A 15,812-nucleotide genomic window follows, 5' to 3' on the forward strand; every position below is an offset into this window, starting at 1 on the left:
GTTATTAAGAAGGATGACGGTGTCTAACACGACTGCAAAGATCACTGAGTCGGTCAATACGTACAGTGTACAGTGTGTGCTTCTTGGTCTCCATACATGCACGGTAGTGTGTCTCGATGTGCCTACATATGCACATGTGATTTATTATTTATGCGTGAGGGAGTGGAAAGTCACAGCAGGATGGAGATCAGACTTATGATCACAAAACAAGCCCTGTGCACCCTGCTCTGGGATCCCATCTGTCCCATAAAGAAGCTACTGGAGGCAGGTATGCCCTCAGTGAGTTTCTTTATGTGGGGGAACCAGGGGCCAAAGAGACATGTGTTTTCATGCACAGGAAAGAAGGTGTGGAGAGGACCTGAAAGTGAAGACCTCGACAGCACCCATCTTCAGGTTCGCCGAGGAGGTTATTATAAGCAGTTTGTGACTGCCAGAGTGTTTGTACTTTGACAAGCTTGTTAATAACCTACATTAAAAAGTGACAAAGATGTCTCTCCCCCCGCCCTCTTTTCCCTTTGTCTGCCTATTCTCCTAAGCAACATTGCCACCTAAGGTGAGTTCAACTTCTTGGCAACATGTGTTTACAGTTTAATATTTCAGCATGTTTTGGTTCTTAGAAAGAACAATGGTAATTTTCTCACTGCGCCCCGTTATTCATTTCAGTGTGCAGACTGCAGATGAGTCATATGGGTGGTGTCTTTTTTCCTCTGTCTGTCAGTTTGAGCAAACAAGACAATGCTTTTATTCTTCCATATTGGATTATTAGTATTCTTCAGGAAAAAAATTCACAGCTTTCCTCCAAGTGGATCGTGTTGTGTTTGTGCTTCGCCTCTTTTCTTGAGCTTAAGTGTTTCTTTTCTTAGTTGTCTGCGCTTTGTAATCTGCAACAGCCAAACACAGCCTCACATCAAAGGTCATCATACACCATTCATTCACACGGCATCCCTACGGTGCAGATCGACAACAAAGGCCCTGTGCGGCAACCTTTGGAAAATGAGTGGGTGAGGCGACTTTCTCATTAAAAGCACTGCAAATATTAATCTAGGCTAAAGACAATAGTTAGCGTTTGTTCTTTGGAAACCTGTTTTGAGCGTATCGCCTTCACACCGTCTGCGGGCTTTGTGAACGAGTGCTATCTTGTTTAAATTTCCAAACCATCCCCCTCCGTCTACACATACGCACACACATGCACCTTCACTGCTTCTTTCATCCTTTCCCACCTGCAGACAGACTCTCCCTGGTCATCAGCCCCATATCCCTCCCTGTTTCCGCCTCCACAACAGCTTATCATGATATGCCGTGTATTTGCATTGAACTCTACACTGGCATGTTCAGGTTTGTCTGACGTGATCCAGGTAAAGTCTGCCTTGGGACCCACGTGTGCCCTGTAATTACACTGCTCTCATTTCTCTTTAAGCCTAATTTTCCCCTCCTCTCACCTCTCTCTCTCTCTCTCTCTCTCTCTCTCTCTCTCTCTTTCTCTCTCTCTCTCTCTCTCTCTCTCTCTCTCTCTCTCCCCTTCTTCTCCTTCTTCTTCTTCTGTCTCTCTCCGTTCCACTACCGATAACGTATCCACCATCATCGGACCAAACCAGTGATATAAATCAGCCTCAGGGACAGGTGGACATCTGCCAGCCATGAGGAGATCCAGGCAGGAATGTGATCACCGATGCAGCTCAGAGAAACATTTAAATCAAAAGGCACACAGCTTTTCCCAAAACCCCTGCTCCAGCCCCTACACCTCCTGTTCAGTGATCGAGATGACAGGAGCGAGGCGGGATTGGAAGGATGTCTTTTTGTTTCGTTTGCATCCAGGATTATTTTTTTTTAATGAGGGGATAGGGGAAAGCCGAAATGTGAGATAGCAGTGGGAGGATGTTTGATTTGGAGTGATGAAAAGCCCAGTGGGTCCAGTATTCAATGCAATTTTAACTGAAGTGAGTCAATTACAAGATTTTGTGGCCACTTATCGACAGGCTGCTCAAGTTAGAGAGTGTTTTTATGAATGAAATATATAGGACGGAGCCCAGGGTGCTCTTTCAAGCCCCAGAAGCATGTAACACAATAACTGCTCTGCCCTGACGTTGACCAGTTGGGAGAATAAAATGAACACTAGATTTCACTGCTGTGAGCTTTTCTTCCTTATTTTCCCATGAAGAGTCGGGAGAAACGCTAATCAAAAGTGTCACTATGCCCTCTCTGGTGCATGGCTTTAATAAAATTTGGTGGAGGCAAAGCTTAGTTGCTACTGAGATCTACGGCTGAGCCCACAGGTTAGAGCAAGGCTCTTAAAAGTTAAAGAAACGTTGGTTGTTAAGCTGTTTGCAAAATAAGACACGCATGAGTTCAAAGTGTGTGCTGTGAATTCAAATGTTGACAACAATGTCCTGAAACAAGAAGAAGATCATTATTGTCAGCGTTGCGTCAGTTGTGTGGTCGATCGTTGACGCAATCTGCCCAGAGAGTTCTTTCAGCTCGCAGCTGTTAGCAATTAGTACGTCAACTCCTTCAGCATGGGAGTTGACATATTATTGAGATTACATGTTTGCCATGTTTTGTGCGAGGCCACTTTAACAAAACTAAATAGCCTTCACTTTATAGCTGCACACTGCAGTAACATTTCTGAATTAAAAAAATGAAAAAATTAGGGATTCTTCATCGTATTGTAAGCATCATGGCAGAGGACAAGGCATACAACAACACATTTACATCTTCAGACAGTTTGGGGAAGCTTATGACGCTTTTATGCCAGAAAATTGTAGTTTATGTTGCATGAACACACTGAGAGACTTGATGAATATACAGGCTCGTAAATATGAATGTGTTTCTTTTTTATTTTCATCCAACAGAACCAGAACCAATGCATTTCTTCATATTTCTTCATATTTCTTCATACATGATTGAACTGTCTCCTGTAAAGGAAACACGCTTATTTGCTTCCTTGTCAAGATTCATATGAGAACAATAGCTCTCATATCCCACCAGTAAATTATAGGGCTGCAGCTAGTTAGCCCAGCTTAGCATAAGGACTGGAAGCAGTCAAAGCTAACCGGCTGCTGGCACCTCACATTTAGCTTACAGGAGCGAGTGGTACCAATCTTCTCGATGAACTTTTACCAAGAAACAGAGGCGTATTTCCAAAAATGACAAACTGTTCCTCGTAGACTTACAAAACAACTCACTTGTTGTGAAAGTGTGCTTTAACAGCAGCAGCTATACACGTTGTTGTTGTTCTCTTGTCACACTGAACTGTGCATGGAAATCTAAGCTATTTTGCCTGGAGTTGCTCTCTGTCGGTTTCCTTAACAACAGAGGCAAAGCCCCCCCCCCCTCCCTTCTTTTCCACACACACCACACACACACACACACACACACACACACACACACACACACACACACACACACACACACACAGCTCTCCTCCCTCCCCTCTTCCCAGAGCGTGCCCTTTTTAGGCTGTTCCTTTTTTCCATCTGAAAAGGGGGATAGTATGACAGCTTTTCCTGCTTCTTATGGATTGGAGCCGGGAGAGAGAAAACTCTCTTACTCACCCCGTCTCTAACTTTGAGAGGAAGTTACCACCTCTTCCCCAGACTCTGTACACACACACACACACACACACACACACACACACACACATAGACACACACGCACACACTCTTCAGGACATGACCAAAGCAACAACAGGGAATTAACTGAAACAGTCGGGACTGTTTGAAATGCTGTGTGTCGTTCTAAATTTGGAGGGAAAGAAGGTTTTGCCCGAAGCTTTTCTGTGTGGACTGAACCGCTTCAGAGGGACGCTTCTTGTCATCACAGACCGGTGAGTTTGACAGTTTTCAGTGTGCGTGTATAGTACCATAGAAACCCCAGTTAACTGTAGCTTCTCTGTCACTGAGCTTGTACAGTGGGGGAACTTTCTCTGTAGTCAAGGTTCTGCAGTGTTCTGGCTTTGCATCTCATATGAACTAAAACGTTAGTTTGGCAGGCTTTGTTATTGGTGCTTATGTTTGGAAAAATTGTCGTGCTATAAACTTTGATTTCTGGTTTCCATTGCAGAAGCTCTAGTAAGTTTTTACTTTAAATGAATTATGATTTTCTTGCCTGATTGTTTGTTTTTATAATACATTGTGTTTGAATATGACAGAGAAGTGAAAACGCTCTGGTAAAAGCAAAATAAACTCCTTTATAAAGCACTGTTATGCATGCTGTTGATTTTTGTTTACAGTAATAACCATATCTTATTATGGTGTAGCACTCTGTTTTGTCAATATCAATTCAGGACAAGATTAAATATTCACATCCATTCAGGCAGTGTCAGTGCATCAGTGTAGTCCTGGTAAATGTGTGTTTTCTGCATGTATTTGATTTACCGCTGCCAAAGAGGAGCTGATGCTGTATTTAGCGGCACAGCCCGGGTATGGCTTTCCTGTACAGCTGCAATTGCTTAACCTTGTGGTGATTAATTAGCTGTCACCATGCTACAATCAAATCAAACATCCTGTCGCTTTTCGTGTTTCTCGGGAGGCGTGAAGGAGCAGACGTCCTCTAATCAAAAACAACTGAGGTGGGAGACGTCAGAGTCTCCAAATGAGACATGAAAAGTGTCCACATGGTGCATGTGGCTCTGTTTCTCTTTCAGCTGTTTCTTTTTTATTTTTTTTAAATGTGAACTCATAGAAACTTTCATAAAGTTGACAACTTGCTCTCTCTCTCTCTCTCTCTCTCTCACTCTCTCTCTCTCTCTCTCTCTCTCTCTCTCTCTCTCTCTCTCTCTCTCTCTCTCTCTCTCTCTACTGGTCCTATGTGGTTAGCACCGCTTATCAGGGAGAAGGCAAGATGAGGGAACAGGGAGGTGATGGGTTGACGCTGGAAAGGGCTGAGCTTCTCTCAGAGGTCTCCTTTAATTCACACAATCTGAGTGTGCCGGCAGCACTTTAACTTGTTCCTCCTCCAGTCGATCAGATAACCGTCCATAGGATGAGTGTGAATGCTTGGTTAAGTAACCCTTTCAAGGCCGACTGGGAAGAGTTGACTTCTGTGTGACCTCTCCGTGCTATTCATGCCAGCAGACTTTCCTTTTCACCAAACCACTGACTCAGTTATCAGTCGTCCTGTATTATCAGTCCTGAGGATGGTTGTTAACTTACTCCATTTACCCAGAGGTCAGAGGTCAGACTCTGATTGGAACTGCATGTCTAAACTCCAAGGGTACCAATCTGTTTACAGAGGGAGACACTGACCACCGTTTTTAATATTTATCACATTAAAGAAAATAAATAACTCCTCAAAAAAAGCCTGGAACAACTCCATAGGCAATGAATTTGGCTGATTTAGCAAAAAATAACCTCAATCGCCCCAAGAGATGTTGTCCCATTCAGACTATAAAGCATCTTATTTAATTTTCTATTCTAATTATTAGCTAATATTAGCAAATAAATTATCTTAGGTAATGAGGTAATTTGCAATTAAAGTTTAAGTTCAGCAATTAGGTCTTTTATGTCCCAGTAATACCTGGACACACAGAGAATTCTGCAAACAGAGGAAATGGAAAGGCTTTGACATACATACATTAGAATCAGCTTTCATGCTTACTCCTTTTCTCAAAACTCTTTAAGGCTAACGAAACACCGTATGACTTACAATTCAGCCTGACCATTTGCAAGACTGTAGCCCACCAGTGGCTCCTTTACACATTCCAGTCTGTGCTTTGGCGGAAAATATTTCCACTTTTACCCAAATCACACCTCTCTGAACTGACCTATGCCTCTGATTGGCCTCTACTTAAGACCAAGAACCGTCTTATCTTCACTGGAGAGATGAGTGATCAATGAATGAAACGTGGAGATACTGTGATAATAGATTTCATGGAGCATCTTTAGACAATGACATGCAGCCATTCAACCAGATCACCTTATCTTCAGCTGACCTCTTTGAAGCAGTCTTTCCCATAACAGAGGGGGCAGTCAACGCCTGCCATTCACTGAGAACTGAAAATGCATCATGGTGGCTATTACAGGTCATTAGAAGTCACACAGGCCTTTTTAAATAGCACAAAACATGGACCATCCTTCACTTTTACTACACCAACTTAGTTCCTGTCACAACAACATTTCTGAACCTCCTAAATCTTGTGGAGCCACACCATGTTCATGAGCTCTATAGAGTAAATGCTACGGACCCAATCACACTAAGGGCAAACATGTGTTTTGTGTCACGGACTAATCTGTAGGGTCCATGTAATTGATACAGTATGTGGTGTTGGCATGCTGCTGGATGGTGGCCCAGATCGATGAAAAGGGTGAAATCATGGCTCTATTTTTGGAGCTCTAAGTTTAGGTTCATCTAAAGCCCACTGCTTTGGAGAACCATGGAGGAACGTTTACATGAATCAATTTCAACATATGGGAATGTACGCAGACAATCAGTGACTACCAACACACAGACACACACAAATAAACCACATCAGCAAACACACACACACACACACACAGCCGAAGTTTTAATGTGGCTTCTGGATGCCATGAGCGCTGCTTGATTGGTACCGTGATAGCGACTCTATGAAGATGGAACAGGTTATCTTTGATTTACATAGTAAAGCATTCAGACTCTGCCTCACATCGGGAACATCTGGGTGCTATTAACCACTTGCCCTAACCCACAGCTTACTCCCATATCTCCCATTACCTGCCATTGTCCACAAAATGTGCTCTTCACAGGGCAAGCAGTGCATCATGGTTCCCTTTTTTTGACCTAAAGAAAAACAGGGATTCATTGGGGCAAGGGTTGCAGTTAATTTGAACAAAGCTGGCATCACAGATGCATACTGAGACATGTTCAATTTGCAACACTACTCTTGCAGAAAAGTGCAGTGTGTAAAGTAAAAGTATAAGTTGCCGACAATGCCTGACTGGGTTTGAGTCTGTGTTTATTCCTGAAAAGGTTTTTTTGTACTTGAAGCTGAAGCTGTTGTTCATTGAGTCTATGTCAAATAAAGTGCATGCCCAAAGCCAAAGACATCACCACATGACTAAACAAAGCTTTCTTTCAGAACTATATCAAACACCAAACCATATTCAAGAAGTTTGGATAAGATCAACTTGTCTAATGGAACAAAAATGTCAAAGTTTGAATGCTGAACAAACAACACAGGTTTATATCTCTATGTATTTTCAGTTAAGGCCCACTCAGGACGAAACTTAATAAAAGTTGGGCAAGTTCTAACTTTCCATTCACTGGAGCTGTTTGTCTTTGCAGCTGGCAGGGCACTGGAGTTCAGCAGAGGGTCAAATATGATTTGAATTGTGTTTGATTCATTGTTTTTACCTCCAGAGAGTGTTGGGTGGGTGGGTGTTTTTCAAATCAGCATAATTTAGTGTCATCTCTCTTGAATTAAAGCTCAATACATGCTGTCTCTGAAGCCGTCGTCAGCAGATGCAGATCTCGGACTTTGTCTAATTTTATTCATCATGGTTGAGGGTTGGGTCGTTCATTGTTGATCTCCTGTCTGCATGAGGTAGACATTGCCCAATGCGCTCCTATTGCTTATAGGATTGGTGCAGGGGTCAACTATCTTGCATGTACCTGGAGGTACATGTGTGGATGAAAATAAAGCAACAATTACAAACAAATAAAGCAAACTACATCTGCTGTTGAAGATGTGTGATATGGTTGAAAGCTCCACAACAAGCGAGAAAGGGGACTTTTGTTTGAGGTGTTTTTGTTGCTGCTGTTTATAAGTCAAGGTTAATAAACTCTCATTGACTACCTCAGGCTTTTCAACAAGCAGGGTTTGCATCACCCCATTTGTGTAACCTTTGGTTGAAGAGAGGGAAGCAATATGGACAACAATTGTCAGAAATCAGCTGAGTTTTTTTTTCTTATACTTTTGCGTGTAGCCACTCCAACTTGGCTGGTTTTACAGAATAAAAAAAGGTAAGGGTATTTGACCAGGGTCCGTCCGAGGTCAACATCACCTGGGGCTCCACATCGCTGTCCTGATGGCAACCACATGCCTGTCCTGTTTCCAAATGCAACACTTTTCCTCTCAGTCAGATACTCTGGCAGGCTTTGACAAGGAGGAAGCACCACAAACCGTTTGCACAGCTTGAAACTCAAGATCTTTATGTCAAGAGGAACTTGGAAGAAATGCGCTCTTACTTTCTACAGAAATGTCCGTTGCAACCTTCTTGGATGTGAAGAGAACTCAATGCGGCTTCCACGAGAAATTACCTTCATCCTGTCGACATTCATGAATGTTTCCACAGACAGCGTGAACGGAGATCTTGTTTTGGACCATGTTCCTGTTGACCGAATGGAACGTAATCGCCTGCACCTTTGCTGTTCAGGGAAGAGCTTAAAGTTCCATTTCGTTTCAGTACTTGGAGTCAGTTTTCTGGCTTGACCACCGGTGTGTGATGAATGGCTAGTGAAGATGTTCAGCAGACACTTTTGTTATACAGCTTGAAGGTTGCTGTTAATCTTTCATCAGCTGAGCTCTCCATCAGTGAGAGAATAACTGTGCCAAGACCGAGCTTTGATTCAGTATATTTATTTAAGAGGAACATGCAGAGTTTAAGAATGTGCTCCGCAAGCTGAAAATAGTGAACGAATTCCCCGGATTGGCTTTGTTTGATGCTGTGCATCATGAAGTTCAGCCACAGAATCAAAGCAGGAACGCTTTAATGAACATAATCAAGAGCAAAGACACCGTGTTAGATGCCTTCAATACTAATGGGTGCTTCTGGGATCTCCCTCAGAGTCTGTGTGGAGACTTAAGTTTGTGTGATTACATTCATGTTGTCATTCTGTGAAGCTTTGTCACAGGCGAACCACAGAAAGATCATCCGTTGTGCTAAGAATTGTTGCGGCTGCACTGAATATTGACAATATTTATTGCCGTGTGTCATTACAATGATGAAATAACACAGACTCAAATAACACAGACTCGCTCCCTTGTGACCTTTCCATCTTCAGCCTATAAATCAAGGGTGTCTTGACTCCCTGCATAAATTCCAGTGAAGGGTTACGTCTTTGATTTCATCATTGTGGAACGGGAGTTTTGTGGATGCTTTGTGAAACAAGTACTGGTGAAGTGTCGAGGGAAAGGGCTTCTATTCTGTGGCATACTTCAGCTCAAGAGGTCTGCCCCTGTGCAGAAGACAGCTTAGTCATTCTGTCTTTACATACTTATCTTAGACAATTGCAACGATCCTGATGGAGGGCTTTGACCTGAATGTTGTCCTGCGGAAGAGACAGACCCCTATGGGAAGGAAGCGCCATTGTGGTTATCACAAAGTGGATGACAACGAAAATATCACAATAGATGATAGTTTGGAGCGTTTCTTCGGCTCCTCAAAACAAACAATGCTCAGTCAAAAATAGTTTTTGACCTCTTCTCGGGCCACCTCTACACACCATGTGGTTATGCTGCCTGCAGTCTGAACACGTCTTCTCCTCTGACCTTACATAAATATCACATCGCTGATATGAGCTGAGCAAACCAATCATATGTTACTGGGATTATATTTTGTTTTGATTTAATATGAAATGAAGAGATGGAGACATGTTTTTCTGACATAATTTAAGGCAGGATGGGTTAAGAGATTATTTAATAGTCTGCAGCGTGCAAAGGACTCAGGAAGGGGATGCCTGAGTGTTTGACCTCAGGATATGAGACAGAGAAAGACAAACGGTAAGCTTGCTGGGACAGAAAATAGGACTAAACATTTACGTCACAGAAGCTCGGCCGAGGCACAAAGACACATTTCACCACTTGTTCAGCCAAATGATTGGAAAATATCTTCGTTCTGTTTTGTTTTATGCATTCGTCTCTCGATATGATTATTACTTGGAACTTATCAAATGAAAGCCAGAGAAAGTTTGTTGTAAATGCCATAAATGACAAGGTCCAACAGAATTGATATTGTATGCAGCTTTGCCAGACAGAAACACCATATGGTGTCTCTATTCTTGCAATATTCTCACTTTTCTGGCAGAGCAGTTGGTGTGAATGTTTGTTTTTTGTTTTTTATAAATTGGTTTGGTCTTTTTTTTATCAAGTCATCATGGTTATTGTCAGCATGTGATTGCATCAGGAAACATGAGAAGTGTTGCTTTCATTCATAGACTGTACCAGGCATTTTACGTTTGAGTAAAGCATGATGGGACAAAATTATACGTTATGCATGTTGTAAATGATGTCTTATTCTCAAGGCTGAAGGGAAGGGCAACATCTGCAACAGGCAAGCGAACGGAGTCACTCAGAGAAAATGTCTGAAAGTTGAGTCATAGGATAGCACATACCTGGGGAGTACAAGGTCTGTTAATAATTTCCTTCTTGAGGTAAAACAAAAACACAACAACACAACAAGGCAGGATAATTATGTTTGGATTGGCGTTAAACAGTTCTCCACTTGTCATTAACCAACAGTAACGGATGCCTGAGTGGTGATGAGGCCCAGGTTGGCTGCATTCCAGTGGGAGAAGAGGCCAGTTACTGTATGTAGGTGTCCAGTCATTAGCTTTGACCTTGGCTTGAGGGACTGCTGCAGTCATTTGAGCTCTTCACTTTATTTCCCTTGAGACAAAAACTAAATATCTCACTGAAAGCCTCTGCTCTCCAGCTCTGCTTGGATAATCATGAATAGATTCCATTAGTAGGGAAGGATTATGCTCTGCGGGAGAGAGGAGATGAACTTGTTCTTAATTGCAAAGAAAGGAAGGAAGCTCAGCAGGAAGACAGCGCGTGGGTCCATCCCTACGGTGCTCTGCAAAAACAAAAGGCCCACCGTCTCGCTCCCGCGGGCACAGAGGGGGTGGCCATGATGCATGTTACCATAGTGACCACTCTGTCACTTTGCCCCGAGCTCTGTCTCGGTCAGGCGCTCTGCAGTGTACACAGAATCTGCCAAGAGTCAGCAAGATCAAATCTACCCTGGAAAGCACAAAGGCTCTGTTAAACCAACTACAGCTGGCAGAGGAGCTTTTTCTGCACAGAGCAACAAGTAAGAAAACTTCACAGCGCAGCACTTTCCACAGCCCTCGATCCTCCACCTGGCATGTGAAGCACGAACCCCCCACACGTTATAGGCCTTTTATTGAGTAAAGGAAAGTGATCCTGGGGCCCGTGTTGGAGGACTTTGAGCAGCTTGTCGTGCTTTGAGCTGCTGGGGATGTGAGGGAACTTTGTGAGGGAACTTTGCTGTAGAAGGGAAACTTCAGATTTTGTCACACTCAACCAGGATGTGCAAAAGATAGCATTGTTTCAATGGGTCACTGAAATTTAAATTCTCTCCACTTTTTGAGAGAATATGCAATACATAGTGAATTTGTCAAAGTCAATTTTACAGAAGTTGAAAAATAATGTACTCTATAACATTTGGTTCCAGTTTAAATTGAGTAAAATCTACTTTTTTGACTTTATTTTAAGATAATGTTCTAGTGTTCATATTTAACTCTAAATGATGATGTAGTTAGTAGAATTGGATTCAACTCTAAAATTAGATTCAATTCTATATAGAATTGAATCTAATTTTATATAGAATTAGATGTAATTTTATATAAAATAGGTCATGCTGTTTTACTCCAAAAGATTTAATTCTAAATATTTTGTCTTGCTCTATTGGCTACGTCTAATTATGTTTCAAAATGATGAAATATTACTCCTTTAAAGGAAAATAGTAATAGCTCAGGAAAAATTACTCCTCCCGTTTTTTCCTGTGTATAAGCTACAATTACACTGCAGTTATGACTTTATGTGTCCACTAATAAAAAAGGACAAAACTTGATCGACTTCTGTGGTGCACTATGGTCCGTGGCATATGGGTGCAGAACAACAACACCATTAACTACACCCTCAATAATAAACATTTAGCTGTAGTGTCAACACAAAATGATTATCATAATCTTCTAAAATGTAGAATTTGTAGTAGATGTGTTGTATTCTATTGCATTAAACTGTATTTTTGTACTTAAAAAGTGGCGAGGGTATGCATTCCTGTTTGTTTTTCACTCTGTACAGGCTCAAGTCAGCACAGTTAAACCAGTGAAATATGAAAAGCCCGCCTCCAGTCTCTCGCTGGACCGTGTAGCCTGCAACAGGCCTGTTGTTGTTTGCATTGCAGATGCCTCACTGAGTTTGGATCTAATGTGGCTTGACGTCTGTCTGTGTGTGTTTGCTCTCGTCTCAGGGTGGCTAAATGAGCGCTTTAGCCTGAGGACCAAAGATCACAGGCCCTGATCCAACAGCGAGGGAGAGAGAGTCAGAGAAGCGTCATCATTTTCCAACTTCTTTCACACCATGAGCTGGCTCTGAGGACGTGCTTCATAGTTTCATTTTGTGGTAAGTTTTTTACTTTCTGCTCTCCACTTTCTGTTTACTCCTGCTTTTACAGGAGAATGTTTGCCGTGTTTTAAAGTTCATTAGTGAGCCACATTACATATAGTTTACTTGTGTGGTTTTATGCTTGAATGGAACTACAAATAAGCATTATGCTGCAGAAATCATTGAGGTATTCACAAATCAGGCACTGGGGTTATCAGTAGGTGCACTTTAGAAGTAAATGCATACACAAACATGTTGATTGTACAATATGAGGACATCCATATGTTCTGTCGTTATTGTGACATGTGGTTCAACTTAGAGAAAAGTGTGCACACATAAATGTGGGAGTTCATCACCATTTCACATGAGCAGGGTATTTGTTCTCACAGTCAGCCACAACACAAAGCACATGTTAAAGAGGAATGGTGTTAACATTTAGCTGGAACTATTAAAGGCACTTCCTCTTATTTTGAACTGGACTCTCCTCTGTTGCCATCTGCACTCTTATGTGCTTCATGGTGCCACACCATGATGTCATTAAAGTGCTCACAAAATGGCAAAGTGGAGGGTAAAAAAAGCCAGAGTCAGCAGGAAAGGGCAGCAGGGTGGAGGAATAGTGGAGCTGAGGAGGGGTGACCCAACAGCACAACCAGACCAGGTTTGGTATTTAATTAATGCAGGAAAAAAAAAAACATTTCAGATGAGAAACAGGCTTGTTTCTCAAGGAGACAAAAGCTACTGAGTGAGGAAGTAGTGTGAAGGTAACAGAGGATGTATAATAGCTAGTGTAAACAAAAAAACTGACTGTAAAGGAGAATGGATTTAGACTGTTTGACATCTGGTGCACGGCTCCACAGGTTTTACTTTGGGACTTACCAAAGACTTCCTTGGGAGTGCAAGGAGTCACGGCCACACACGGAATCAGTTTAAAACACAATAGAGCTCCTCAGACAGGCAGGATGCCAGGAGGACAGAACACTTAAATGTTAGGGACATAAAAGCCTAAACACAACGCACAAGTCAACAACACAGAGCTCCTTTCCACTAAGATTCACTCATTTATCTGGGAGTCCCATCAGGCAGGAAGGAGTCCTTTGTGGGCACTTGGAGAGTTGACTCCTGACCTCTATTATAAAGGCCTGTCATGGTTCAGAGAAAATGGCGGAGGCAGAGCGCCATGTGCCAAATGCGTTATGATGATCCCAGATTAAACCAGAACTTTAGGAGGACACAGAGGAACTTTTGTTTGACACTTGGAAGCCTCATCCCACCCACACTCCATGGCCTATGAAGAAGTACTGTGGTCAGTGGGTTTGACATCCAAGCTGTGCGCTGAATGTGACTCTGGAGGAAGGGTGCTTGGGGAAGACTTCAGAGACTTTCAGCACCTGAAGAAGCATGAATATACTGTCTACGTATTGTTGAATTACACAACAAAGTCTGATTTAATATGTAGTCATAGTGTTGTGTCATATGTTTGCTGTTTTTCAGGTGGAAAGAAATCAAAGTCAAGGTCACCATGGATGTAAAGAAAAAAGAAATGGACCTGCTGAGCAACAGCATAGCTGCATATGCACACATCAAAGGTAAGTCACAGCACAATATAGCGGTCATAGTGATCTCTGTCCAAAAGATCAAGTAGCAACATTACACTCCATTTACGTTCTTCATGTTGTTCTTTCCTTAGCAAACCCAGAGAGCTTCGGCCTTTACTTTGTGCTCGGAGTGTGTTTCGGCCTGGTGCTGACGCTCTGCCTCCTGGTCATTCGCATCTCCTGCAAGCCGCGGACCAACGCCGCCCCCGCCACGCCGGAGAAAAAGCACCTAAAGGACATCAGCGAGGAGGACGAGGAGAGCGAGGACGATGAAGATGAAGACCGGGACGATGTAGAGGCACCTATCCCTTTGCCCAGCACAGAAATCCCTGTTGGCAATCATACCAACCAATCAAATGGGACTCTGAGTGTAAACGTATTTACTTCCGCTGAGGAGCTGGAACGGGCACAGCGGCTGGAGGAGAGGGAACGAATCATACGTGAGATCTGGAGGAATGGCCAGCCTGATATCCTGGGGTCTGGAACAGGTACTATCGGAAGAGTGCATTACTACTAAGACACACAGGGCTTCAAGGGAAACTCTGGGAGCTCTGTGAAGGACAGACATTGACCTTGAGGTGGGCCCGATGTCCCTGAAGCCTGTGAGACTTCTGTTAGATTCAATGTGACATCATGGAAGCAGGATGACAGTGAAGAGACACTTTGATATGCCAATACTCAGCTCTGACAGAGCTGAACCGTGTGATATTGCACTTCTATGTAGCAATGCTATTTTCAACTGACTACATGACATATAAACCAAGAGGTGTCTTAAAGGCTGACTGATCCTTATGGAAAAGATGCAGCATGAATGTGGGATCTGACAGACACTTGAAGTATTCAGTCTGTTAAAATGTATGGCGCTTAATGACAAAAATGCACACAGCTCGGTGTATGTATGTTAGAAGTGGAAAATGAAAGCATATATTAGGACAATGTATGTATTGTATGTTGCAATGAAGATTTTTTTAAATTTGTAATGAGGACAATTCTCCTCTGGTTAGTTTGTGGGGGAAAGAAAACACTCTCAGGAGTCGGGAAGGAAGACAATGACATTGTTTGAACAAACACATATCAATCAATCAGATTACACAATATGATGTAAAGACAATTAAATTGGAGTCTTTAATTTATGGGTACATTAAATCCATGTCCTCCATCCTGTGTTTTCAGGGATAATTCCAAAGGAAATGACTGAATTAAAGTATTACGCTTAAATCATTTGCTGTTGTTTCTCTTCATATTGCTTTGAACCGTGAGGGGGGGTGAGAGGGGAGCGGGAGGGAAGGGAGGGAACTCCGAAAAGGAAGATGCTCTGATATCAGAACGAGATGAGTCGGCTTTTCTGGACAGCAGCCTGAGTCACACGTGTCAAGTGCATCTTCATAAAGGCGGCATATTTCACCTGTCACACCTGCTCACTAATGTGCTGCTTCTGCTGCTGCTCTTGTCGTCTTTTTTTGACAAACGTGCCTGAAAATTCCAACTATGTCACGTAATAATAACGGTTTTATGGATTTAAAATCCGTGCATGTGTCGCTCGTCCTCGTCTTTTCCGTTTTGTCACGTCAGCTCTCCACATAACGCACTTTACTTTTTTATATGTATTGTGAAGGCTGTCTTGTGATAAGTTGCTGGCAACAGAGGAAAGCAATGCTGCTTGTTTTTAAGCCGTGCTGGTGGCAAGCCCTCTATAGGCGGTCAGTTGGTCAACCCACTGTGGACCAGACTGAACTTAATGGATTGTCATGACATGTTTTACAGATATTCATCAAATCTGATAAATAGCCATAAAAATTCATTTAAGGATCCCAGATAATATATTTTTTCTTTATTGACTTTGACTCCCTGACTTTTATTCTTTTAATCCTTCTCTTCACTAAAGTAACTTA

General features: G+C 42.5%; 1 protein-coding gene across 1 annotated transcript; it reads left to right on the forward strand.

Moving 5' to 3' along the window:
* Nucleotides 1–3,564: 3,564 nt before the first annotated feature.
* Nucleotides 3,565–15,127, forward strand: eva1ba (eva-1 homolog Ba (C. elegans)). The gene is made up of 4 exons (XM_068570330.1): nt 3,565–3,823; nt 12,192–12,343; nt 13,817–13,911; nt 14,013–15,127. The coding sequence occupies exons 3-4, from the start codon at nt 13,845–13,847 to the stop codon at nt 14,435–14,437; spliced, it is 492 nt and encodes a 163-aa protein (XP_068426431.1). The 5' UTR covers nt 3,565–3,823; nt 12,192–12,343; nt 13,817–13,844; the 3' UTR covers nt 14,438–15,127.
* Nucleotides 15,128–15,812: the final 685 nt, after the last annotated feature.

The sequence above is a fragment of the Clinocottus analis genome, unplaced genomic scaffold, assembly GCF_023055335.1.
Source record: "Clinocottus analis isolate CAN_PGR_092001 unplaced genomic scaffold, fCliAna1.0.p SCAF_9, whole genome shotgun sequence".
Taxonomy (NCBI): Eukaryota; Metazoa; Chordata; class Actinopteri; order Perciformes; family Cottidae; genus Clinocottus; species Clinocottus analis.